The following is a 22,475-nucleotide window of genomic DNA, read 5'->3' as shown; positions in this document are numbered from 1 at the left end:
ACTAGATAACTTCAAACGTATAAAAATTCTGCTCATTTACAGATCCGTCCCCACCTCTTTCAGTCATTGATGTTATAAAATTACATCTTTGTATATTGTGTGTATAAAAAAATAAACTATTTTCATGCATCATTTTCCTAAATCTAGAAAACAAAAAATACAGTTACAAGCAATTGTTATAGTAATACTAGATTTTATAGTTGTCCATGCACTTACCTTTATTGAGACCTTTATTTCTTCATGTGGCTTTTTGTTGTGTTTCAGCCTATAGGACACGCGTCAGCATTCCTTGTGGGACAGGTCTTATGGTCCCAAACTCCCTTTTCATATATCTTGGAATGTCCTGATTTCTCCCTCACTTTTGAAGGACAATTTTGACAGACACAGGACTCTTGGTTGACAATTTTTTCTTTTTATCACTTTAATATGTTGGCCCACTGTTTTCTGGCCTCCAGTTTCTTAGGGGAAACCTCTGATGTTTTACTGAGGATGCTTGTATGAGATGAGTCTTCTTTCTTGCTGCTTTCAAGATTTGCTCTGTTTGTCTTTTGACAGTTTGATTATGTGTCCTGATGTGGGTTTCTGAGTTCATCATGCTTGGAATTTGTTGAACATCTTAGATACTTCTACTCATGTCGTTCACCAAATTTGGAACAGTTTTAGCCATGATTTCTTCAAGTATTCTTTCCTCCCCTTTCTCTCTTGTCCTTTTGGGATACCCTCAGTGTGGACATTGGTCTCACTGATGGCACCCTACAGGTTCCTCAGGCTCTGTTCACTTTTCAACCTGTTTTCTCTCTGATCCTAAAATTTCAAATTTCAGCATTTCTATTCTTGAGCACTGAGAATAGAGAGTCAGATCTGCCTTTGAATCCCTTGAGTGACTTTTTCATTTAATTTATTGTAATTTCTAGTTCTGGAATTTCTTTTGGTTTTAGTGTTTAAAGTCTCTTAATTTTTCTTCCCAATTTGTTCATACACCACATTCTTGACCTTCTCCACATCCTCCTTTAGTTCTTTGAGCATCTTTAAGACAGTTGTTTTAAATTCTTTGTCTAAATGTCATCTGGTTTTTCTCCAGGACAGTTTCTGTTGGCTTATTTTTTTCATTTGAATAGGCCATATTTCCTTCTGTCTCTTTACATGTCTTGTGACTTTTTCTCAAACACTGGACATTTGAATCTAAGATGTGGCAACTCTGGAAGTCAGTTCTCCTCTCTACCGAGTGCTTGGTTACTGTTTTCTAGGCTGTTGTAGGTGGGCTTTTGCTGAGGGTCAGCCGGAGGTGTAAACTTAAGGTTGTCTCAGGTTATGTCTTTCCCTGGGTTTACTGGTCTAATTTCCCTCCATATGTGCAATTGCTTTTGCATGTCCTAGTCTCTGATGTCTAGTTCCCAGAAGGGGGAAAGGGGAAAAGCAGTGGCAGGGGAGAGGGCACCAGCCTTTTAACCCTCTAGTGGTCCCTTCAGCAGAAGTGGGAGGTGTGTTCAGCATCACCATATCTTTGTGTGGGAAGGGGCTATGTGCTCTTGAAGGCCCCCTGACTCATTATCCAGTTAACGCATTTTGGAGTTGGTGGGACCAGCTCAGGATAGCAAGATCTTGCCCATGGTGTGTTCAAGTGACCTAAATATCTTAAGGTCCATTCTCCGTAACAGCTGCCCAGTTCCCTGTAGCTGAGTATTCTAAGGCCACCACATGCAGGACTTCCCAGTGACTTCCCCTGCATGCGGTGTAAAGACTCACGTCTTTCATGCAGAATTCAAATGTTACAGAAAAACGTAATGTATTTCATCATGGCCTGATCCCCAGAGAAAACAGTGCACGATAAGACACATTTTTTTTCTACTCAAACATTTATCCCTGTATTTAACAACATATGTGGCCATCCTTCACGTGCATGCACAGTGACAGGCCTACCTCAGTTAAAAAAAAATAAGTATCAACAGTTTATTCATTTAAATTTTTATCATGGAAGTGTTTTGTGAATACATCCTCTGAACCAACAATATGAGGAAAGTGACATGGCTCCCCTGGCTTCTCCCTCTCCCCCCTCCCCCTCCCAGATAGAATAATTTCTGTCCCCTTTTCTTTGCATTTACACGCTCACACACAGGTTTGTTTCACAACCGCATATGCACAGAGCTCATGTCGGTACAAGTGTAACTGGTTTTCTTATTTGGTGGAGTGACTTCTGAGTATGCCATAATTTGGTGGTGGAGAGTCACCTGGGAAACTTGTTGGAACACAGGTGGCAGAGCCTCCCCCCAGGTCTTGTGCTTGGGTGGGTGGGTGCAGCCCAAGGCTGTCCGAGGTGCCCATGCTGGGAACCAAGACTCGTCCAGTACTGCTGCCTGTTTGAGGGTTTTGTAGGGCAATCTGTAGGCATGGAAAAGTTGGGTCCAAGAGGATTCGCTGCAGCTATTTTTACTGATGTGACCAAATTTAGCTCTGTCAGTGCATGTGTCCTGTCTGTCCCTTCCCCATCACCCAAGGCAACTGCTGTGAAGACTGCTTTTATTTTGCCAACTTGATTTACATTTTAAAATACATAATTATATAATCCTGAAAGAAGCTGAAAAATGAATTCTTTTGGATTTACACAAACATTGTGAGATTTTACTGACTTCCCACATGCACCCCCCGCTTAACACACTTAACTATGGTTTGTTTCCCAGGAGGAAGGAATTAACATTCGTTCATTACTACTAACTGAATTCCAAATATTTTCCCACCAGCATCCTTTTTGGATCTCACATCGCATTTAGGGGTGTCATCTCCTTAGGCTCCTCTGGTGTGTCTGTCTCCCATGTCTCAGATGGCTTGAGGAATCCTGGTCTGATACTCTGTGGGATGTCCCTCAGTTAGAGTCTGGTGTTTTTCTTTCTCCTTAAATTTATCATTTTTTAAAATGTTTTTTATTTCTTTAAAAAACTTTTTTTAATGTTTATTTTTTAAGAGAGACATGGCACGAGTGGGGGAGGGGCAGAGAGAGAGAGGGAAACACAGAATCCGGAGCAGGCTCCAGGCTCTGAGCTGTCAGCACAGAACCCGATGCGGGGCTCCACCTCCCAAACCACGATATGATCTGAGCTAAAACCAAGAGTCAGACGCTTAACCGACCGAGCCACCCAGGTGCCCCATCTCTTTTCCTTTTTAAACACAAAAGGAGAAGGCACGGACATGGTGGGAGTACAGCTGGGACCAAATGGAGTAGGAAGCTCCTAGTCACGCTGTCCTCATGCAGGAATCCCTGCTAACAATGGCCCTCTGGGCTCTGCTTCACTTCGACACTGCCTGAGGTGACTGGTCCATCCCAGTGCTCCCTCTTATTAGCTTGAGCTCTTCAGGTTATGAGTGAAAGGAGCACAACTCAAATTATTTTAGCAAAAGGTGGAGTTCACTACTCAGAAACTTCAGAGCAACCAAGAAGCACACGACCCTTCGGCTCACCAGGTGTTTCCATCCTCGCTACTGCCCAGCCGTTTCCTTTTGCTGTCATCAGAGGTGCCTGGATCGCTGCTGGCAGCACATGCTGACCTCCTGGCCTCTTTGCCACCCAGCTGAGGGTGACTCTCCCCGCGATCACTCCCACACAAGCCACATGAGTGAGCTTCATTGCATGAACCTGGATCGTCTCTGCATCCCCCGAACCAATCCCTGGGTTGATGTGATTCCTTGAGAAGATAGTTCTTGATTGTGCACAGGCTGAGGTCACTAGAAGGCCTCGAGATTAGGGATTATGTTAATTTAAGTCAGACCGAATGAGGAGCGTCTGGGTGGCTCAGTGGGTTAAGCGACCGACTTCACCTCAGGCCATGATCTCACAGTCTGTAAACTGGAGCCCCGTGTCGGGCTCTGTGCTGACAGCTCAGAGCCTGGAGCCTGCTTCAGATTCTGTGTTTCCTCCAGCCACCTCCTCTCCCCGCCCCTCCCCCACTTGTGTGCGCTGGCGCTTGGCCTCTCGACGGTAAAAAAAACAAAAAGTCAGACCACATGGGCTGAATAGAGGAAGAGGTACTTCTCCCAATGCTAGTGTCTTTTCTAGCCTTTTCTTCTTTTCCTCCAACCACTGCAGATGGGTCCACTCTTCTGCACGTTGTTACTCCACCGTCATTCTTTCAAAGCACCTCTCTCTTTCCCTGTAGCCAGTGGTGTACCAAGTTGGGGTTGGGGTGGGCATGGTCCACCAGTGCATCTGTGGAGAATTTAAAAACAATCATGAGGGGCGCCTGGGTGGCGCAGTCGGTTAAGCGTCCGACTTCGGCCAGGTCACGATCTCGCGGTCCGCGAGTTCGAGCCCCGCGTCGGGCTCTGGGCTGATGGCTCGGAGCCTGGAGCCTGTTTCCGATTCTGTGTCTCCCTCTCTCTCTGCCCCTCCCCCGTTCATGCTCTGTCTCTCTCTGTCCCAAAAATAAATAAAAAAACGTTGGAAAAAAAAAATTAAAAAAAAAATCATGAAACCAAAGTTTAATCTTTTCATCATCACCATATGCTAGTAACTCTAAACACTGTGAGAAAATGCTCCCTGAAAAAAAATACCACCAAGATACAGAACATTTTCAGCACCACAGAGGTTTCCTTAAAGCAATGTTTTAATACTTAATATGATCCTAATACTCTGGTCACAGATGTTGAGAAAATCTCAAACATGTTTAGGGTCACCTGACCTTATGAGGGTGTGGGAAGGCCTTCTGTGAGTGGGCATCCCCTCCCCGCTGGGGACTACTTACCCCTGATGAGTGGACTATTTCTACCCCCTTTTTCAGCCATCCCTGGGGAGGGTTCGGAGCTGCTTTCCACCTGGGCCAGTCCTCAAAGCCATCAGCTTGTTTTCCTGACTCACCGGCTTCATCTCATCAGTTTCCAAGGCCTTGCCAGGTGTCTGGTGGTGCTCTAAGCTGTTCGGAGGTTGGTTTGTAGCTCTTTCCTTGTTGGACCATGTATCTGAGGCTGGATTTTCCTCATATACTTCAAAGCGGTATATTGCAACAGTGCATGCAGAAGCAGATGTGAGAATCCAGCTATGTTCTATGAGTCTTTAAAACTTTAAGGAGATTTAAAAAAATGTAAAACAATTCCCACTCTTCTCTGTACTTTTGGGAGATACAGGTTTTTAAGAATATAATGTTTATTTTTAAGACAAAAAGTATTCTTCTAAATTTCACATTTATAATACGGTGAACATTGATAGATATAACCCACACTAGCAAACTTTTTGAGGCTCTCTTTTTTTTTAATTTTTTTTTCAACTTTTTTTTTTTTTTTAATTTATTTTTGGGACAGAGAGAGACAGAGCATGAACGCGGGAGGGGCAGAGAGAGAGGGAGACACAGAATCGGAAGCAGGCTCCAGGCTCTGAGCCATCAGCCCAGAGCCCGACGCGGGGCTCGAACTCACAGACCGCGAGATCGTGACCCGAGCTGAAGTCGGACGCTTAACCGACTGAGCCACTCAGGCGCCCCGAGGCTCTCATTTTTAAAGAGAATAAGGTGGTCTTGAGACTAAGAGTTTGGGAACCGCTGATCGAATTTAACCGTGACTGCAGCTCTAGAAGATGGTATCGTTAGTGTCACTTCCCTAATGGAAACACCAAGGCCGGGAGCGACCTGCCCTCCGCCTCGCCATCGTTACGTGGCAGGGGCAGATTTCAAACCCCAACCTCGAGCTCAAGGTCCACGAAACCCACTCCTCTGGCAAAAGCATCACTTGGGAGTCCACTCGCCTCTCGGAGCCACGCTTCCTCGTTTGTACAGTGTACAGAGCGCTACCTCGTGGGACTGCGGGTGATTCTGCGTCGGGTAACGAGCAAACGGTGATATTAATAACTCATGTGAGATGAGTCACATCCCACTTTACAGAAAAGGAAGCGGGGGCTCGGAGCCGCCGAGTGCCTTACTGGGGCTTCCACATCTCGGTGGTCCAAGGCCCACGGACCACGCACTCCCCCGACCGCCATAGCCCCCGGCCTGTGTGGACGCCCCCGTCCCACTTGCCAGCTCGCCCGCACACCCCGCTGCCCGCCGGCTGGGCCGCGTCTTCCCTGTCTCCCAGGCCGCCGAACCTCTACTCCCGGCCAGGCCGGTCCCGGGCGCCGAGGAGCCGCCGGCTCCTCCCGCTTGCCTCACTTCCGGCGCCCGGGGCGGAAACCTCCTTTCCTGTTCTAAAATCCGCGCTCCGGAAGTGAGTCATGTGCCAGCATCCAAGATGGCCTCCTGCCTATCCACCGTAGTGGTCAATGGAGGGGAAGCGGGCGTAAACCCGGAAGTTGCCCGGCTTGGCCATGGCAGCCACGGTGGGCGTGGCTTCCGGCGACTATGAGCCTGGAAGTCGGGGCCGCGGGGTCGAGGGGAGGCCGTGGCTGACAGGCGCTCCTCCCCCCGACGGCGGCGGCTGCTGCCCAGGCGGACCGGCGGTTTCCAGCTCGCGGCCGCGTGAGGCGCCAGGGCCGCACCGGGGGATGGACGAGGGGAAGATGGACGAGAATGAATGGGGGTACCACGGGGAAGGCAACAAGAGCCTGGTGGTGGCCCACGCGCAGGTGAGCGGCGGAAGGTCGGCGCGGTCCCGGGCCATCGCGCCGCCCTGGGGTAGTTCCGCATCTCCCCAGCAGCAATCCCCTACCCAGGGTCGGGTCCACGACCCTCTGGCACCCCCTCCCCCGCCCCGGGTAATTCCGCGTCCCCCTAGCAACACTCCCCCTCCCCCCGTCGGATCCGGATCCTTGACACCCCCCCACCCCCACCCCAGGGTCGGGCCCAAGATCCCCTAGTACCCCCTACCCCGCCCTGGGTAGTTCTGCATCTCTTCAGCAACACTCCCCACCCCCAGGGTCGGGTCCACGACCCCCCTGGCGCCCCCTTCGTTGCCCCGGGTAGTTCCGCGTACCCCCAGCAACACTCCCCACTCCCCCAGGGTTCGGGTCCACGACCCCCTGGGGCCCCCTCCTCCGCCCTGGGTAGTTCCGCGTCCCCCCAGCAACACTGCAACCCCCGTCCTGCTCGGTGCGTTTCCCGCCCCCCGCGCCCCCCCCCCCCCCCCCCCCCCAGGTCAGTGCCACGTCCTCGTAGCACCTCTCGCCCCAGCCCCAGGCGGTGCCACCTCCGACTGCCCAGCCGCGGGGGTAGCGGGAGCCGGGATGGGAGTCCCCGCAGCTCTAGAGGTTGAAGAAGGCAAGTGCCCGGGATGGTGCTCTCCCCCAGCACGGAGGGAGTTTATCCTTCAAGACGCAGGGAATTGCCCCGCCGCTGCTGCCGCCAATAATAATGGAGTATTGCCCACAGGTTCTTCTCCAAAATCTTCTAGGATTTAAAGGGGTTGTTTTTCTTAATTCGGTGAGGGCTTTCAGAAAGTCCAATAAGGACTCCCAAGAAGGTGAATCCAGGAAGAGAAGCTTGTGAATTTGTGTGAAGCCCCAGATCTCCCTGACGTTCTGCTGATACAACCAGGCTGGAATGTGGTGGGCAGGGGAGGGGCCCTAGGTGTTGCGCCGGGCGCCAGGCGCCAGGCGGGGGCGGGGGCGGGCCCGGGCGGGTGGGTGGGGGAGGTGTTAAGAGCTTGGGAATTGGAGTCACGCAGAGCTGGGCACAGTCCCAGTTCTACCGCTGCCTGGCCCAGACTGCCTTTCTGCATTTGGAGAGCGGAACTAGTAACAAAACCCCTGTCGTGGGGTTGGTACAGGATGAGGTGAGCGGGAGCTGGGCGAGTCATGCCTGGCAAGTGAAAACTGTCACTCCCTTTGGACTGGGGGTAGAGCCCTGACCCAGTCCAGCAGCTCCTACAGGCTGGTGCGGGCTTTGGGGGTTGCCTGTCAGTTGTTTCTGCGCTGGGTGTGCTGGGTCAGCTGTAGGGCAAGCTGTGACCACGCAGGTGGCCCCTGTTCTGCCTTTGCATTTTGTTACCCCTGGCACAGCGAGGGGAGCAGAAGAACCGAGACTGCAGGCTTTGCTCAAGATCTTCGATGAATGGGGGTGAGGCCTAACCTAAAGCTGTTCTTTGTGGTGTCCGCTAGGCCCCTGGTGGTTCCTGGGTGGGTGAAGCCTGGATATTCCCACACAAGTCTCTCTTGTTGTCAGGTTATTGTAGTGACCCCTGAATCATTTCACAGAACAAACACCCGTCTTCCAATTCCTTAGTGGGACGAGTCGTGTATCTTCATGTTATGTAAGGCTAAGGCTTCGTTTAGAGTGGGGCTAAGGGACCGAGTTTCAGAAGGTGTGTCGTGAAGGAGCAAGTTCTGGATCTGGAGTAAAAGTACATCAGGCCGGGAGATCGCTGGCCTCTGAGGACTACCCTGCAGGGTAGCTGGGCCCCTCCCTCACCGCATAGCTCTGGCTCTTAGGGCTTGTGTTTCTGTTTCCTTTCCCTTTTCAACTCAGTCACCAGGCTACCCTGGACCTGTGCTTTTCACGCTTTATCTATTTTTTTATTTTAAAGTTTATTTATTTTGAGAGTGAGTGCGCTTGGGGAGGGGTGGGGAGAGGTGGCCAGCAGGATAAGGGAGAGAGTCCCAAGCCGGCTCGCTGTCAGTGCAGAGCCAGTCTTGGGGCTCGAACTCATAAACTTCATGGTCATGACCTAAGCTGAAACCAAGAGTTGGATGCTTAACTGACAGAGCTGCCCAGGAGCCCCCCCCCCCCCCCCCCCCCCCCCCGCCTGCTTTATTTTAAATCTAAATTTGTTCTGTGCTCATTTCTGCTCACTTGGTGTTAGTTCCTCAGTTATCACCACAAGTGGTCTTGTGGGAGAACGTCGTTTCGGCCAAGTGAGGGTTCTGACTGCCTCTTGGATGTGGGGAGGCCTTTGTGCTTGGCCTGGGAAGGAGGACAGAGCCCTGCTGTGCCCTAGGAGAGGGTGCGTGTGCTGTGAGGGTGAACATGTGTTCCTGCTCCCCAGACTCCACCTTGTTCATCCCAAGGGAGAGGGCGGCCTTGCTGGGGCTCTCCCAGGTGGGGAGAGCCTTCTCTCCCTCCTTCTCTGGAGAGCGTCGTCGACGTGCAGAGCTGTAAGTCCTCAGCAAGTGGCAAGGCCGTCTTCCCTCTGCAGCATCAGGACACATGGCGCCTTCAGGTGGCCAGTTCCAAGGCCCGTGGGGTGACAGCCTACCAGGCTGGGAGGGCTGGGGGAGTGTGGCACTCGTAGACTGTGGCCTGGGCGTGGAGGAGGAGTGTGGGCCGCCGGGGGGCGGTGGCACCGGGACACGCTTGGGCTGGGCCGCAGGAGACCTGAGGGTAGGCCAGCTCCAGACAGGGCGCCCTCAGCTTCCCCATCACTCCTCCCACGCCACAGCGGGCCAGGTGCCCGCTGTCTGCCCCCTCCGCCTGGTGCTCAGCGCCCCCGGGTCCAGCTGTGCGGTGGCCACCCAGGCGTGGAAACCCCCCCACCGCCAGCCGCTCCAAGGGTGCGGACTGCCCGGTGGGACTCCAGGCACCCACCCTACGGCGGGGTGCTGGGCAAGGGCGGCTCCCCGGTGGGCGTGCACTTCACTGCTGTAGCCCAGGGACGCCGTCATTGTCCCAGTGGCTGCGCTTCTGCTCGCGGGGAGCTGTGGTGAAGCCCGTAGCTGCTTTCCTGCGTGCTGCCGGGATTTCTGTCCGCACTCACTGTCCTGACCTCGTCAGGGGCTTTGGCTCTGCGCTGTCCCGGGTGGGTCGCTGAGAGTCTGGTTCGTCACTCCTCTCTGGAGTGTCTCCGGTGGTGGGAGTGAGCTGCCCTCCAGGTCCCTCGCCTTGGGGTCATCACACTCAGCTGTGGGAATGTGTTCCTCCGTGGACAGAGGTGATGCCAGAGACCTGCCAGTGAGGGTCTCCTACAGAAGTACGAGGGAAGCGCTCGTTTCTGCCTCCTGAGGTGTCCCGGCCTTTCTGAGACCAGACGGTGGTGGATCCTCTGTCTCTGTGATAGTTTTGAGGTCCTGGGCGTCTGTCCGGGTCCATCCGGGTCCTGAGGATGTGAGGTCCCAGCAGTCAGGGCATCTGATTGTCTTCTCGCCTCATGTTCAGGGTTTCTGGTTTGTGTGTCACCCTTCCTAATGGGGAGTGTGCAGGCAGGTGAGAGTTGTTCTGGTTTTCTGTCTTTCTCTCTTCCTCTTTCTCTCTCTCTCTCTCTTTTGAATGGGACACATTCCCAAGTCCCGGGCCACTCCCCTGTCATTTTCTGCTGAATCCAGTTCAAAGAGTCTGAAGTTTTTGCCTCTAGTATTTTTTTTTTTTTAACAAGTAACATTATTTGGAATTTTAATGGTATCTGTTCAGGTTGATGTTCGGCCAGGTGAGGCCTCGTCAGAGAGCCCTGCGTGGGGCCTTGTCTGTGGTTATTCCCAAGGTCACCTGCAGTCAGATGGTTAGGATTTGTCATTTCCAAATGGTATTCCCTTTGGTGGTTGCCAGCCCTGACCTTGGTGAGCTGCGCTCTGCCTGGGGGGCACGGGTGTGTGTGGTCTAGGCCTGGTCTCCCCCGGGGGCCTGGTGGCTTCCCGCCCATGCCTGTGCCCGCTTCTTCCTCCTAGTCAGGACAGCAGCTGCCCTGCTGAGCAGGAAGGTTTCTGTGTCACCTGCAGAAGGATCAGTCTGTAGTACGGGGTCATGCTGGCTGTGTGTGTTTGCACACCTGCTCCGTGCTCATGTGGCCTTGGAGGGTCCGGGGCCTTGAAGGCCACCCACGGACTTGCTAGTGCTTCTGTGTGACACCCTCACTGTGTGTCCTGTGCAGCTGGGGTTTGCCTTACCAGTCCTCCGCTTCTCTTCGGGCTGTCGGCCTTTGCATCTTCACAGAGGTCACCTGAGCACCCCTTCCATCGCAGCCCCCCAGGTGTGCCCCCAGGTGTCAGCTGGGCTCACACCTCCGCCACCACATCAGTGCTGTGGCATCTGTGGGTCCAGAAGAGGCAGCCCAAGCCTGGCAGGGAAAGCGTCCTGCCCGGTGCAGGCCCCTTCTGTCCCCGTGTGTCCTTCCCGTCTGGCCTCCCCGTGGCATCCTGGTTCCCCTCGGTGACGTGTCTCGGTGCCATCCACTCTGCGAGGCTGTCAGCCCAGCACCTGTCCTGGCTCTCATCCCCTCGGCACCCTGGGGGCTGGGGATGTCACCAGCAGCGGCAGCTGGGGCGGCCCCCCGAAGGGCAAGTCTTCCCGTTGTGGTGTTTCTTGCTCCTTCCCTTAGAAGTTGTCTGCTCTTCTTGGCCTGTCCTGGGCCACCTCCTCTCCCCGGTGGAAGACCCGGCCTGGGCCCGTCCTTGGTGTCACCTGCCTTGATCCCACCTGCAGCCTCCCTCCCTCGGGCCTCACGAGGGCAGCTGTCCCTCGTGGTGCGTTGTTTTTTGTGTTCTTTGATTCTTATCTGATACCAGTTACTGCCCCATAAAATACAGAATACCGGAGGGAAGAAGGTGAAAAACATCCAGAATTTTCCCACTCAGAAAATAATTTTTGTTAACCACTTTGGTGTACTTCCTTCCATGATGTGCTTTTACTGGTTGAAGAGTCCTTTGTGTCTGTCTCGTTTCCTGCTTTCTCACTCAACTTTACGGCACAAATACGTGGAAAACCTTCACCCTGCGCTCGAGGCTGCAGGCCCCTTGGGCAGCCAGAGTCCCCGCACCTGTGCTGGGCTGGCCGTCCAGCGTTGGGATGGCCGAGATGGGTTCTCAGGGCCCCAGGCGTGTCTCCCAGGCCGTTTGCTCCGCCCCACCTGGGGCCTTCGAAGCAGCCAGTATTTGTCCTCCGTTTGTGACAAGTGGTGGCCTTCACTTTGGGCTTTGAGGTGGTTGAGTGTGCGTGTGTCACTCCTCTGTTTGTTGGCTTGATTTTCAGCTTGCGAAGATCCTAGACTCTCAACGTGGTGTCCTCAAGGATGTGAATGGTGTGGCCCTCGGCTCCGCAGCCTGTCCCTTTCTCTCCTTTTTCCCGGTGCTTGGTCCTTGACGTTAAGACATTGTCCACTTGTTGCTCCCTGGAGACACTGTCACCAGTGTTGAGTCCTTCTGGACTTTTTCATACAAGCTGAGTGTGCATATACTTTGTTTAAAAACTTTTATTTTGTGGGGCTCCTGGGTGGCTCAGTTGGTTAAGTGTCCGACTCCTGATCTCGGCCCAGGTCATGATCCCAGGGTTGTGGGATTGAGTCCTGTGTCGGACTCCTTCCAGAGCTTGGAACCCGCTTGGGATTCTTTCTCTCCCTCCCTCTGCCCTTCCCCCGCAGATGCATGTGCGTGCCTTGTCTCTTTCTCTCTCAAAGAATAAGTAAATCATAATAAAATATTTTATAAACTTTCAAAAATGAAGGGTAGCAATCCTCTAGAAAAGTGCTTCAGTCGTCGGTGTGTATGTAGCTACATATCACAAAGCACATGGACCCGTAATCCCATGACCAGCCCCTACTGGAATGTTTTTCAGGAACAGTCCCACCCGCCTGAGGCACGTTCACCAGATCTTGGTCTTACTCGCTTCTGAACTTGACACGGGTGGAACGGTACCCATACATCCCCTCTTACCCGTGTTTGTTTACACAGACGTGTACGAACATGTTTATAAAACTGGGTTCCTTTATAAGGCCTGTCCTGTAACCTTTCCCGTTTCCGAGTGGGTGGTGGCCGCACGTGTGTCTGTGAGCAGGGACCTCCGTCTCCCATAAACTGCAGCACCTCGTCCCACTGTCTGGAAGGCCTCCTGCTGTGTTTAGCCTCGTCACTGTTGTTGGCCGGGTGGGTCGTTTCCCTTTTATTTGGAACTATACGTCATCCTTTCGCACGCAGTAGCTAGAATCTTCTCTGCACCCTAGTTACTTTTATAAGATTAATTCCTGGGGGTGAGCTGGCTGGCCCGGGGGAGCCAGGTTTTCTTGCCTGCCCTGTGACCCAGTGCCGGCTCCCTTCCTGCCTCCCCGGGGGCACGGGGCCTCCAGCCCCTTCCCCACAGCCATCCCCCGACCCCAGGCTTCGGGTGGGCACTGACCAAACTTTGTTTTATTTCCGATAGCGTTGTGTGGTGCTGCGTTTCCTGAAGTTTCCTCCAAACAGGAAGAAGGTAAGATTGGTGGGTTTGCCCACCCAGTCGTTAAAACAGTTCATTAAGAAAACACTGAATTTTTTTTCTGACGTGGAAGTATTAGTGCTAACTGTAGAAATCTAAATGTGACACAGGCTCTCGGTGCAGAAAGTGGGGGTGTCCCCAGTTCCCTCACGGCCAGCGTCTTGACCTGCCCGGGTCACCATGGGTGCCCTGGGAGGGCCCTGGGTGCTGAGCTGGGACACCCAGGGCCAGGGCTCGGCTTTGCCACTCCGCTGGCTGCATCTCCCCATCTTTGGGAGTGTAGCCACGAAAGCGGAGTTGGTGATGCCCGCAGGCAGCGTGACAAGTCACGACAGGCCATTCAGGTGGAGCGCCAGGTTTCCGTTCGCCGAGTCATCTGGGCCGAGGGAAGCTGGTGCTGCTCTGTCGCCTGCCCGCCGCCCCCAGTAGCAGCGAGTGTCCCCCTCCAGCGGGGGAGCAGCTGTGCCTGTCGGGGGATCCCGTCCACGCGGGTGGCGGGGGGAGCGGGAGCGCAGAGTCCGTGCTCGTCTGGGGCAGGAAGAGTCCGGGGAGGTGGGGTGGGCGGCTGTGGAAGTGAGGTTGGCCTCGCAGAAGAGAAGGGGACCGAGGGGGAGAGCCGGGGCTGCCCGGGGCCTAGGGACGGCGTGGTCTGTGTGGAGGAAGGCGGCCCCAGGCAGGAGGGCGTTTTCCTGCCTCCGCTGCTGCAAGCAGAACACATGGTGGTCTGTTCCTGTGGGATCCAAGCAGATCTGAGTGGAAGCTAGAACGTTCTCCAGGCAGCCTCCTCCCCCGCCCGCCACCCCTGAGGCGCCCGAAGCTTGTGGAAAGGCCAGCATTCTCTGGATGCCTCCCTCCGCTTTCCCCGCTCAGACTCACCGAGGCAGCGTCTCTGAAGGCAACAGTTTGCCTTTATTTTCTGAGCGGTACGACGTGGCACCAGTCACGTTAGGGTGGAGAGCTGTGTGTGACAGTCCTGACAAGAAGAGCTTTCTGTCGGGAGCTCTGTGGCTGCAGCTGTAGGGTGCCACCCCGAGGGCCCGCGGCTCTTTGTCGCGTGTGGTTCCGCTGCAGGCCGTGGCAGCTCCGTCCAGAAGCTTCCCAGAGCCCCGGCCGCCTCCCGGCCCCCTGCCAGGACCCTGCCGTCCACCTCGGACTTGCTGCCTTGGGTCGGAAACCTGTTCTCCCCCAAACCTCACAGCCTGCGGGCGCGTCACGAGCCTCTGGCTGGGGAGGACGTACTTACTCTATCTACATCTAGATGCTGAGGACCGAAATGTAAACACCCGGTGATTTTTGGCCGTGACAGATTTTCAAAGTTGTGTTCCTCAGAGGGCGCACCTGGGCCGCTGGTGGGATCCACAGGAGTCCCGGGTGGGAGGAGGGCGAGGGACAGACGTGGTTCTTGGGTGGATGGTGTGGAGTCTGTGGGGCTGTGGGACGGGAGCTCTGGGGGGTCCGGTGGTCACCGGCGAGGCTCGCCTTCCTCCTGAGCCAGGGCGCCTGGCGTGTGCGTGGTGCTGTTTGCTCCCTCGGAGGCCCCGGTCATTGAGGCTCCCCTGTGCTTGTCCATTACAGGCCTCAGAAGAGATATTTCAGCACCTACAGAACATAGTGGACTTCAGCAAAAATGTCATGAAAGAGTTTTTGGGGGAGAACTACGTCCACTGTGGGGTAAGTGACTTTCACGTACACGGTCACGAAGTCTGCGTTCACACGCTCTGTGTCCGTAACACCAGCTTCTCAAGCATAGTCTGGACCTTTGTGCTTCCGGACAGCCCTGTGGTCTGCTTTCCCAGTGCTTTTCTTCTGTGCTGTGTGTGAGCACAGAGCAGGTAGTGTTCCCATCTTCTAGACGACCAGCCTGAGGTTCAGAGAGACCGCGTGAGGTCCCCATTTGCTGGGACCCCTGGTCCCTGCCACCCTGCTGTCACGGGGGGCTCCAGCTTGGTGAGGGTCTCGAGAGAGATCCAGAAGCATCGCTGAGCCCTCTGCTGCTGGTGGTCCCTCAAGTGAGTTGGGGAGGAGTGGGGCCCCCACGCTGGGGATGTGTGTGACCTGCCTCTTGGGAAAGCCTGGCTGAGGCCCGTGTGGCATGATGGCCTCCCACTGCCCTTGGGTGGTCTGTGTTGCTGGCTCTTGCTGCTGCTTCTTGCCAAGGGGTGCCTGTTACAGACGAAGTCATGTTGGGACACGCAGGAGGGGGCACTGAGGCAGCCACGGCGGCCCTTCGTCCTGGCGGCCCTCAGCAGGTGGCGTCCGTCCCCTGCCTGGGGGCGGCCATCCTCACGTGTCACGGTGCCTGGCGCTGCTTCTCGGAGAGCAGGGCCCTGAACCGACAGGAGCCCTGTGGTTCGGAGCTGAGAGTGCGGCCTCTGTTTGCAAATACTGTGGCTTGAGCTCATCCTGAGAAGCCGGCACCGAGGAGGTAGAGAGGAGGTTGAGGTGTAAGGGTTGCCTGACCGAGTAGACTTAAGGCACAACGTCCTCTAAGTGGGTCCCCTGACAGCTTGGGACGTGTTGTCGGTGCTGCTGGGGGTCCGTCAGGGCTGTGGACCCCCTTCCAGGCTGACGCCACCGTGGAGCCGGCTGCTGGCTGGGGGCCTCAGCACCTCCTGATGTGGGCTCACTGAAGGGCTCTGAGTGTTGCTCTGACCTGGCCCTGGCTTCCCAGGCTCATGATCTGAGAGATGACCTGTCCTTTTCACAGCTTCCTGCTGGCCTCCAGGGGCGTCCCCGGGCAGCGTGGGGCCACAAAGGGGCAAGAGGTCCCGGGGCTGGGACCGCCCCTGCTGAGGTCCCCGGCTGTCCAGTTGAATTGTGAAGGCCTGAAGCCCGTGGCTGTGAGAGCCCTGCGTCTGTGAGCGGCCTGGACGGTCTCTGAGTGAACGTGGGTGTGCTGACTGCCAGCTTTCTTCTTGAGGACGGGGCATTTCTCTGTCCTGCAGCTCTTGGGGGAGCTCTGGACGTTTTCTCCCAGGCAGGGTCAGCAGTGAGGGCGGTGGCAGCTCAGGGTCCCAGCCGACAGCGGCCTGGTAGGTAGGAACAGCATCGGGGCTCACGCGGTGCTCTGTCTCCCCGTTTGCTTCTGTCTGTGCACAGTGGACGGGCCTTTGGGAGAGTGTGAGCCCACAGGGTCACATCCTGGGAGCATCCATCCCACTTGCATACCCCCTCTGCCTGGAGACCCTGCCAGAGTGAGACACAGCCTGCTTTTTCTCCCTTGGAGCTGGGGTCCGCACAGGACGGGCTGCATGAGGCCACCGTCAGGCGACACCAGCGTGTGTGTAGATAGGCCCACTGACACCGGTCTCCGGTGTGTGTGTGTGTGTGTGTGGGCGGGACCACTGACACCAGTCACTGGCGTGGGTACGTGGGACTGCTGACTCCGGTCATCAGCCTGCGTGTGGACAGGGGCTGGTCTGGGGACTGGTCTGGGCCTGTCTCCACAGGAGCTGGAGGTTGGGAAACAGGGACGAGGCTGTTCCCCTTGTGCCTTCAGGGGTTTGCGTCCTCGGTACCATGGATGGTTGAGACGCTGATGGAATTTAAAGTAGTTGTCTTGCTTTTGTGGGCCTGGTCTTCCCAAAGTGAGTGCCACTAGGGCGGCCTCAACTTGCATTTGAACGTGATGTGATGGAAGCATTGGCCACATGGTTAGTGAGGGGATGCTGTTCTCCTAGGGAAGCTTCTGGAAGACTGGACAAGTTGCTTCTCTGCCAGCCGCCTTCCCCACCCTGCCTCTGCCTCTTTGTCCATCCCTGCAGCCGTCCCTGCATTCCTTCGAGGGCAGAAGCCCATCAACGGGGAACCTGGTGTGGCCACGTCTTCCAACTTAGACTTCCGGGAGAGGAATTGTGTGGTCTTAACCGTAGTTCTTCTTAAGTTAGTGCTTTGTGCAGGTGCTGGCCACCTGCCATCCATCTGTCCGTCCGTCAGGCAGGATGACGTGGTTCACGCTGATCCAGGAGTTTGAATCAAGGGTTGGTAAAATGTAGCCAAGTGTTCAGGGTGCCCAAGATAGAGTTCGTTATAAAATTGGGGCTTCAGGGGCGCCTGGGTGGCGCAGTCGGTTAAGCGTCCGACTTCGGCCAGGTCACGATCTCGCGGTCTGTGAGTTCGAGCCCTGCGTCAGGCTCTGGGCTGACGGCTCGGAGCCTGGAGCCTGTTTCCGATTCTGTGTCTCCCTCTCTCTCTGCCCCTCCCCTGTTCATGCTCTGTCTCTCTCTGTCCCAAAAATAAATTAAAAAAAAAAAAAAAAAGTTGAAAAAAAAAATAAAATTGGGGCTTCAAAGTTGTGTAAAGAAATGTAGTTCCACGTGGGGGCCTGGACTGCTACATCTGCTGTTCCCCGCGCTCCCCTGGCTGTTCCCCGAGCTCCCGGGGGCTCCGATGGCTTCTCCCAGCGGGTGAGCACACCCCCCTCGGTTCCCGGTCACGGTGGCCGGGGTGGCTCGCCCACTGTGGAAGCTAGTGCTCTGAGGCTGGCCTGTCGCGTCTCTTTCATCTGGTCGTGTCCTTTAAATAATAGAGCAGCTTTTATTCCTGAATCCGCATACTGAATGGTTTTTCAATGTGATACAGTGTTCGTAGCATGAGATGTGCCATTTTAACTGTTTTTGAGCGTGTGCGGTTCTGCGGCACTAGGTCCATTCCCACTGTCGTGCGGTGCACTGAGTATGTTGTCTTTGTTCTCACAGGAGGTGGTTCAGCTGCCTTTAGATTTCGTGAAACAGCTTTGTTTAAAGATACAGTCTGAAAGACCAGGTAAGCGTTCCGGCTTCTACATTTTGTTGGTAACTTAAATATTCCATTTGAGAAGAGTTTGACCTGTGACTTGTGTCGGGTAGATGTTGTTTTCAGCAGCTCTGTTGCCAGAAACACCACCCTCGGGTAGGAGTCCTACGAGCTCATGAAGACGATTCTGGGCACCAGACGCTCGGTGGTCGCAGACAGTGTGTGACCCGGGAAGCGCACCTGGGAGAAGAGGAGCGGGAGGAAGAGGAGGGACTCCAGGCAGGGAGGGTGGCTGCAGGGCCCGTGGGAGGGCCTGCTCCCGGCCGCTAGAATCCACGTGCCCGCTTATTCCCTGCGGGAAGCGCACAGACGCGCGTCTCCGTGGGCGACGGCCTCTCCCCACGGCCTCCCGCGCCTTCCCGCTCTTGCTCGCGGTGGTGGCGACAGTAGCCCCGTCAGAGCTCTTCCTTCCAGGCAGAGACCAGGGGTGACGTCCCCGGTGTTGAGGCCGGTCCTGCCCCCTCCTGGAACAAGCGGTTCAGGTGTGCCGGAGGCCCGCCTCCCATCCTGGGGTTAGGAAAGAGAAAGCAGACGCGGAGGTTGTGCGCGGGAGCCCCTGCTTTGGGGCGCTGTGAAGAGCAGGACCCCCAGTGTGGAAAGGGCTGCCGAGGGGAAGCCGCCCCAGAGCCAGGACTGGGTTTTGGCTGCTCTCCTTTATTTTTTTATTCTCTTACTTTTTTTGAGAGAGAGAGAGAGAGAGGGGGCGCGCGGGTGGGGGGGGGGGGAGAGAGAAGTGGGGCTCCACCAGGGCTCGTGTTCACCTGATGCAGGGCTCGAACTCATGAACCGTGAGTTCATGCCTGAGCCGAAGTCAGGTGCTTAACGACTGAGTCGCGCAGGCGCCCTCGGCTGCTCTCCTTTAGACAAGGGTGGTCTGACGCTTGCCCTAAGGCTCTACGTCATCATTTTAATTACCAATTAAACTGGTCCTACCAGACAGTCATAAGTAAGGGCGACTTGAAACTGGCCTCCTGATGTGAACAGAGGAAAGCTGACGCCCCCTGGGGTCCGGAGGCGTGTGGTGCGGTTGGCGCTGAGGAAGTGGGGGTGTTGGAGGGCCCCGAAGGACTGGTTGTGCAAGGAAGGGGGAGTCGCAGAGATGGGGTGGTCCCCAAGACCACCCCTACCTCTGAGGATGCTTGCACCTTCGGGGTCCCCAGGACAACCCCGGGTCCGATGATTCGCTAGAAGGATCTGGAGCTCCCTGTTGTCCTCATGGCTACGGCTTCACGCACTGAGGGACTCGGTCACACCCAGACGGCCATCTGAGAGACCCAGCGCGAACTCCCAGGCGTCCTGCTTGTGCGACTTGGGTGCACAGTGCCCGTTTCTCCTGGCAACAAGGTGTGACCACGCACCGGAGGAGTGGCACCAGCCTGGAGGTGGAGTCCCAGATAAGCAGGGACACTCCTCAGGCAGGATGGCATGAAGCCTCGAGGGCCTCCCAGGAGTCCGAGGCCAAGGCCTCTCTCGGGCAGGGCCGGCCCCTCCTCCCAGGAGTCCACCGAGTCGCTATGGGCTGTCTCCTCTATTCTGTGCCGATCCTCCGGTCTTTTCCCGGCTCTGTCTTTCAGAATCCCGCTGTGACAAGGACCTGGACACCCTCAGTGGCTACGCGTTGTGCCTTCCCAATTTAGCCCGACTTCAGACTTACCGTTTTGTTGAGCACCGGCCGATTCTGTGTGTAGAGATCAAGGTGAACTTTTATCGAGGGGAGCTGGTCGGGGAGGGGAGGGAACAGGGGTCCAGGTTGTAAATGTGCGGGCCGCCTGCCTGGGGCGTGCTTTGCGACAGAAGCTCCTGAGGTCACCCCCCCCCGGGCCTCGTGGCCTCTTCCCAACCCCCAACTCCGTGCATTCGGCTTGCGTCCCGCTCCTGACGTCTGTCACCTGTGCCTTGCTGCTCCGGTTCTCCCCGCTGGCCAGGCCTTCAGATGTGGGCCCGTGCCTGCTGCTGGGACATGGAGCCAGCCGGGGGCAGGCCCTGGCCGGTGGCCACCAGAAGGAAGAGGCACAGAAGCCTGCGTGACTTTCAGAGCCCTGGTCTGTGCGCCCAGCAGAGGGCCGTGACCCCTGGAGAAGGGCCAGGCCCTGGCTTCATCTCTGCTGCCCAGTGTGCCCACGTGTCCCTAGGGAAGCCTCCCGGGTGTCCCAGGCCATCGTTTTATCTCCTTCCTCTGAACCTCTGTGGCGGGGCCTTTGGGGTCACCCTGGCTGCTCTGCTTGTCCCTTCAGAGGGTGAGCATCCCGGGGTCTCAGATGACAGCCAGCCTTCTGAGCCCCGACACTGAGTCCTGACAGTCCTGCCCTGGAACTGTGGTTTTGAAAGGCAGCCAGTGTTGCAGCAGATATCCTGGGAGCTTCCCAGTTGTCCGAGGGGCTTCCCGTTCGCTCCGTCTTGTCCGAGGGAGCAAGGGTTCCGCTGTTAGGAGCTGGGTGGGAGCTGGGGCGGAGGGAGCGAGGGTTCTGCTGGGTGGGAGCCGGGGCAGACCCATTCCTCCAGGCATTGCTGTCACCTCGTGTCACGGTGTGTTATACTTTGTCCGTCTGGTCAGCGATTGAGGCACCTCTGGCCTCCCCAGTGAGGGTTCTGGCCTCGGATTCTGTGGCGGCAGAGCTGTTGATGTGATGAGGGAGGTGTCTGCTCCCCACGGGGCCGTGGACAATAGCGACTCTGGGGGATGTGATACCTGATTCTCCCGGGCATCACCCTCCATTATCTTGTCCCCTGAAAGGTATGTGATTTGTCCCTAAACAGTTTTTTCTTCCTTACTTGTTTATTTTGCAGCCAAAATGTGGGTTTATTCCTTTCTCCGGTGACGTTACGCACGAGGTGAAGCACAAAGTGTGCCGTTACTGCATGCACCAGCACCTCAAGGTGAGAAGCGCGGCCGGCCCACGGTCTCTGTGCACAGAGCCTCGGGTGGGGGCGCTGGCCCCATGGTGGGACCCCCCCGGAGTCACCCGACGAGTGAAAAAACAGATACTTCTGATCTGATTTACTTTTTCTTTTGCAAGTAGTTCATGTTCGCTTTGTTTCAAATCGAGGTATAGCTCACATATCTTCAGTTCACCCACGTGAAGTGTATAGTTCGGTGGGTTTTAGTAAGTTCGCATGATGGTGCTGCCGTCATTATTCGAATTCCAGAATAATTTCATGAGCTCACAGAGAATCGTGTCCCCGTTAGCAGTGACTCCCTAAGGCCCCTGTCCCGCCATCCCCCGGCCAACACCTGCCCTTGTGGACGTGCCCTGGACATTTCCTGTAGATGGAATCCCATACCCGGTGGCCTCCCGTGACTGGCTTCTTCCCCTGAGTGTCACGGTTTTGAGGTTCGTCCACATTGTGGCGCGGTTGAACGCTGTTCCGCTGTCTGGGGACGCCTCGTTTATCATTCGTCTCCTGATGGTCATGTGGGTTGTTTCTACCCTTCGGCTGCTGTGAACGTGCGTGTGCATGTCCGTGTTTGAGTCACGGCTTTCAGTTCTTCTGGGTTGAATTGCTGGGTCTGAGAGAAATTTCTGGAGCAAACGTTTCGAGCACACGTCGAGCTATTTCCCATGGCTCTCACACTATTTTGTATTCCCACCAGCAACATCTGAAGGTTCCAGTTTCTCCACATCCTCAGCACATCTTCAGTGCTTGCCTGTGATTGTAGGAAGTCCTCGGGGTACGAAGCGGTGCCTCACTGTGGTTTCCCCTGCGTCTCCCTAACGGCTAGTGATGTTGCACATCTTTTACGTGCTTGTTGGCCATTTGTATGTCTTCTTTTGAGATCCATTGGTTCAAGTCCTTTGCCCATTTTTGAATCAGGTTAATTTTTGTTGTTGAGTTTTAGGGGTTCTGCATATATTTTGGATATTAATTTTTTTATCAGATATGTGATCAGCAAGTATCTTTTCCCATTCTGTCGGTTGTCTTTACACTCTGTTGATAACATCCTCTGATGTACAAAAATTTTTGATTTCACTAAAGTATATGTTGTTTTCTCTTTGTTGCCTGTGCTTTTGGTGTCATAGTCAAATCATTGTCTAATTCCAGGTCGCGAAGCTTTTGCTCTAAGGTTTTGATCGATTTTATGTTAATTTTTATACATGGAGTGAGGTAAGCGTCCAGTTTTCTTTTGCATTTAATTCCAGTTTTCCCAGCACCATTTGTTGAAAGGACTGCCCTTTTTCCACTGAATGGTCTTGGCTTCCTTATTGAAGATCTTTTGGCTGTAAATGTGGTGGTTTAGTTCTGGGCTCTCTGTTTTGTTCCAGTGGCCTATATGTCTGTCCTTCTGCCACTATCACACTTTTTTTTTTCTCTAGCTTTGTAGTCAGTTTTCTTAAGTTCTTTTTCTTTTAAGTGCCGCTAAAGATTTTTTGTTTTTAGTTTTTATTTTTTATATATAATTTATTGTCAAATTGGTTTCCATACAACACCCAGTGCTCATCCCAAGAGGTGCCCTCCTCAATGCCCATCACCCACTTTCCTCTCTCCCCCACCCCTCATCAACCCTCAGTTTGTTCTCAGTATTTAAGAGTCTCTTACGGTTTGCCTCCTTCCCTCTCTGTAACTTTTTCTCCCCTTCCCCTCCCCCCCGGTCTTCTGTTAAGTTTCTCAGGATCCACATATGAGTGAAAACATATGGTATCTGTCTTTCTCTGCCTG

The 22,475-nt window shown here is 54.9% G+C and overlaps 1 protein-coding gene and 1 long non-coding RNA gene across 2 annotated transcripts in view; one reads left to right on the top strand and one right to left on the bottom strand.

The window, feature by feature from the left end:
* Positions 1 to 2,500: 2,500 nt before the first annotated feature.
* LOC125927325 (uncharacterized) lies at positions 2,501 to 6,173 on the bottom strand. The gene is made up of 2 exons (XR_007459303.1): positions 4,847 to 6,173; positions 2,501 to 4,198 (listed from the first exon to the last, which is right to left on the bottom strand). It is a non-coding gene; the product is annotated as an uncharacterized LOC125927325 (long non-coding RNA).
* A 34-nt stretch (positions 6,174 to 6,207) lies between these two features.
* The window catches only part of IPPK (inositol-pentakisphosphate 2-kinase), a 48,792-nt gene continuing 32,524 nt past the window's right edge, over positions 6,208 to 22,475 (top strand). The window contains exons 1-6 of the mRNA XM_049635790.1: positions 6,208 to 6,541; positions 12,972 to 13,019; positions 14,601 to 14,696; positions 17,723 to 17,789; positions 19,394 to 19,515; positions 20,607 to 20,696. Of these exons, the coding sequence (XP_049491747.1) occupies positions 6,284 to 6,541; positions 12,972 to 13,019; positions 14,601 to 14,696; positions 17,723 to 17,789; positions 19,394 to 19,515; positions 20,607 to 20,696 (681 nt within the window). The 5' untranslated portion in view covers positions 6,208 to 6,283. The remainder of the gene's footprint in view (positions 6,542 to 12,971; positions 13,020 to 14,600; positions 14,697 to 17,722; positions 17,790 to 19,393; positions 19,516 to 20,606; positions 20,697 to 22,475) is intronic.

Source organism: Panthera uncia, chromosome D4, assembly GCF_023721935.1.
Source record: "Panthera uncia isolate 11264 chromosome D4, Puncia_PCG_1.0, whole genome shotgun sequence".
NCBI lineage: Eukaryota > Metazoa > Chordata > Mammalia > Carnivora > Felidae > Panthera > Panthera uncia.
The sequence above is the reverse complement of the archived record's forward strand: the minus strand, read 5'-3'. Positions and strand labels throughout refer to the sequence as shown.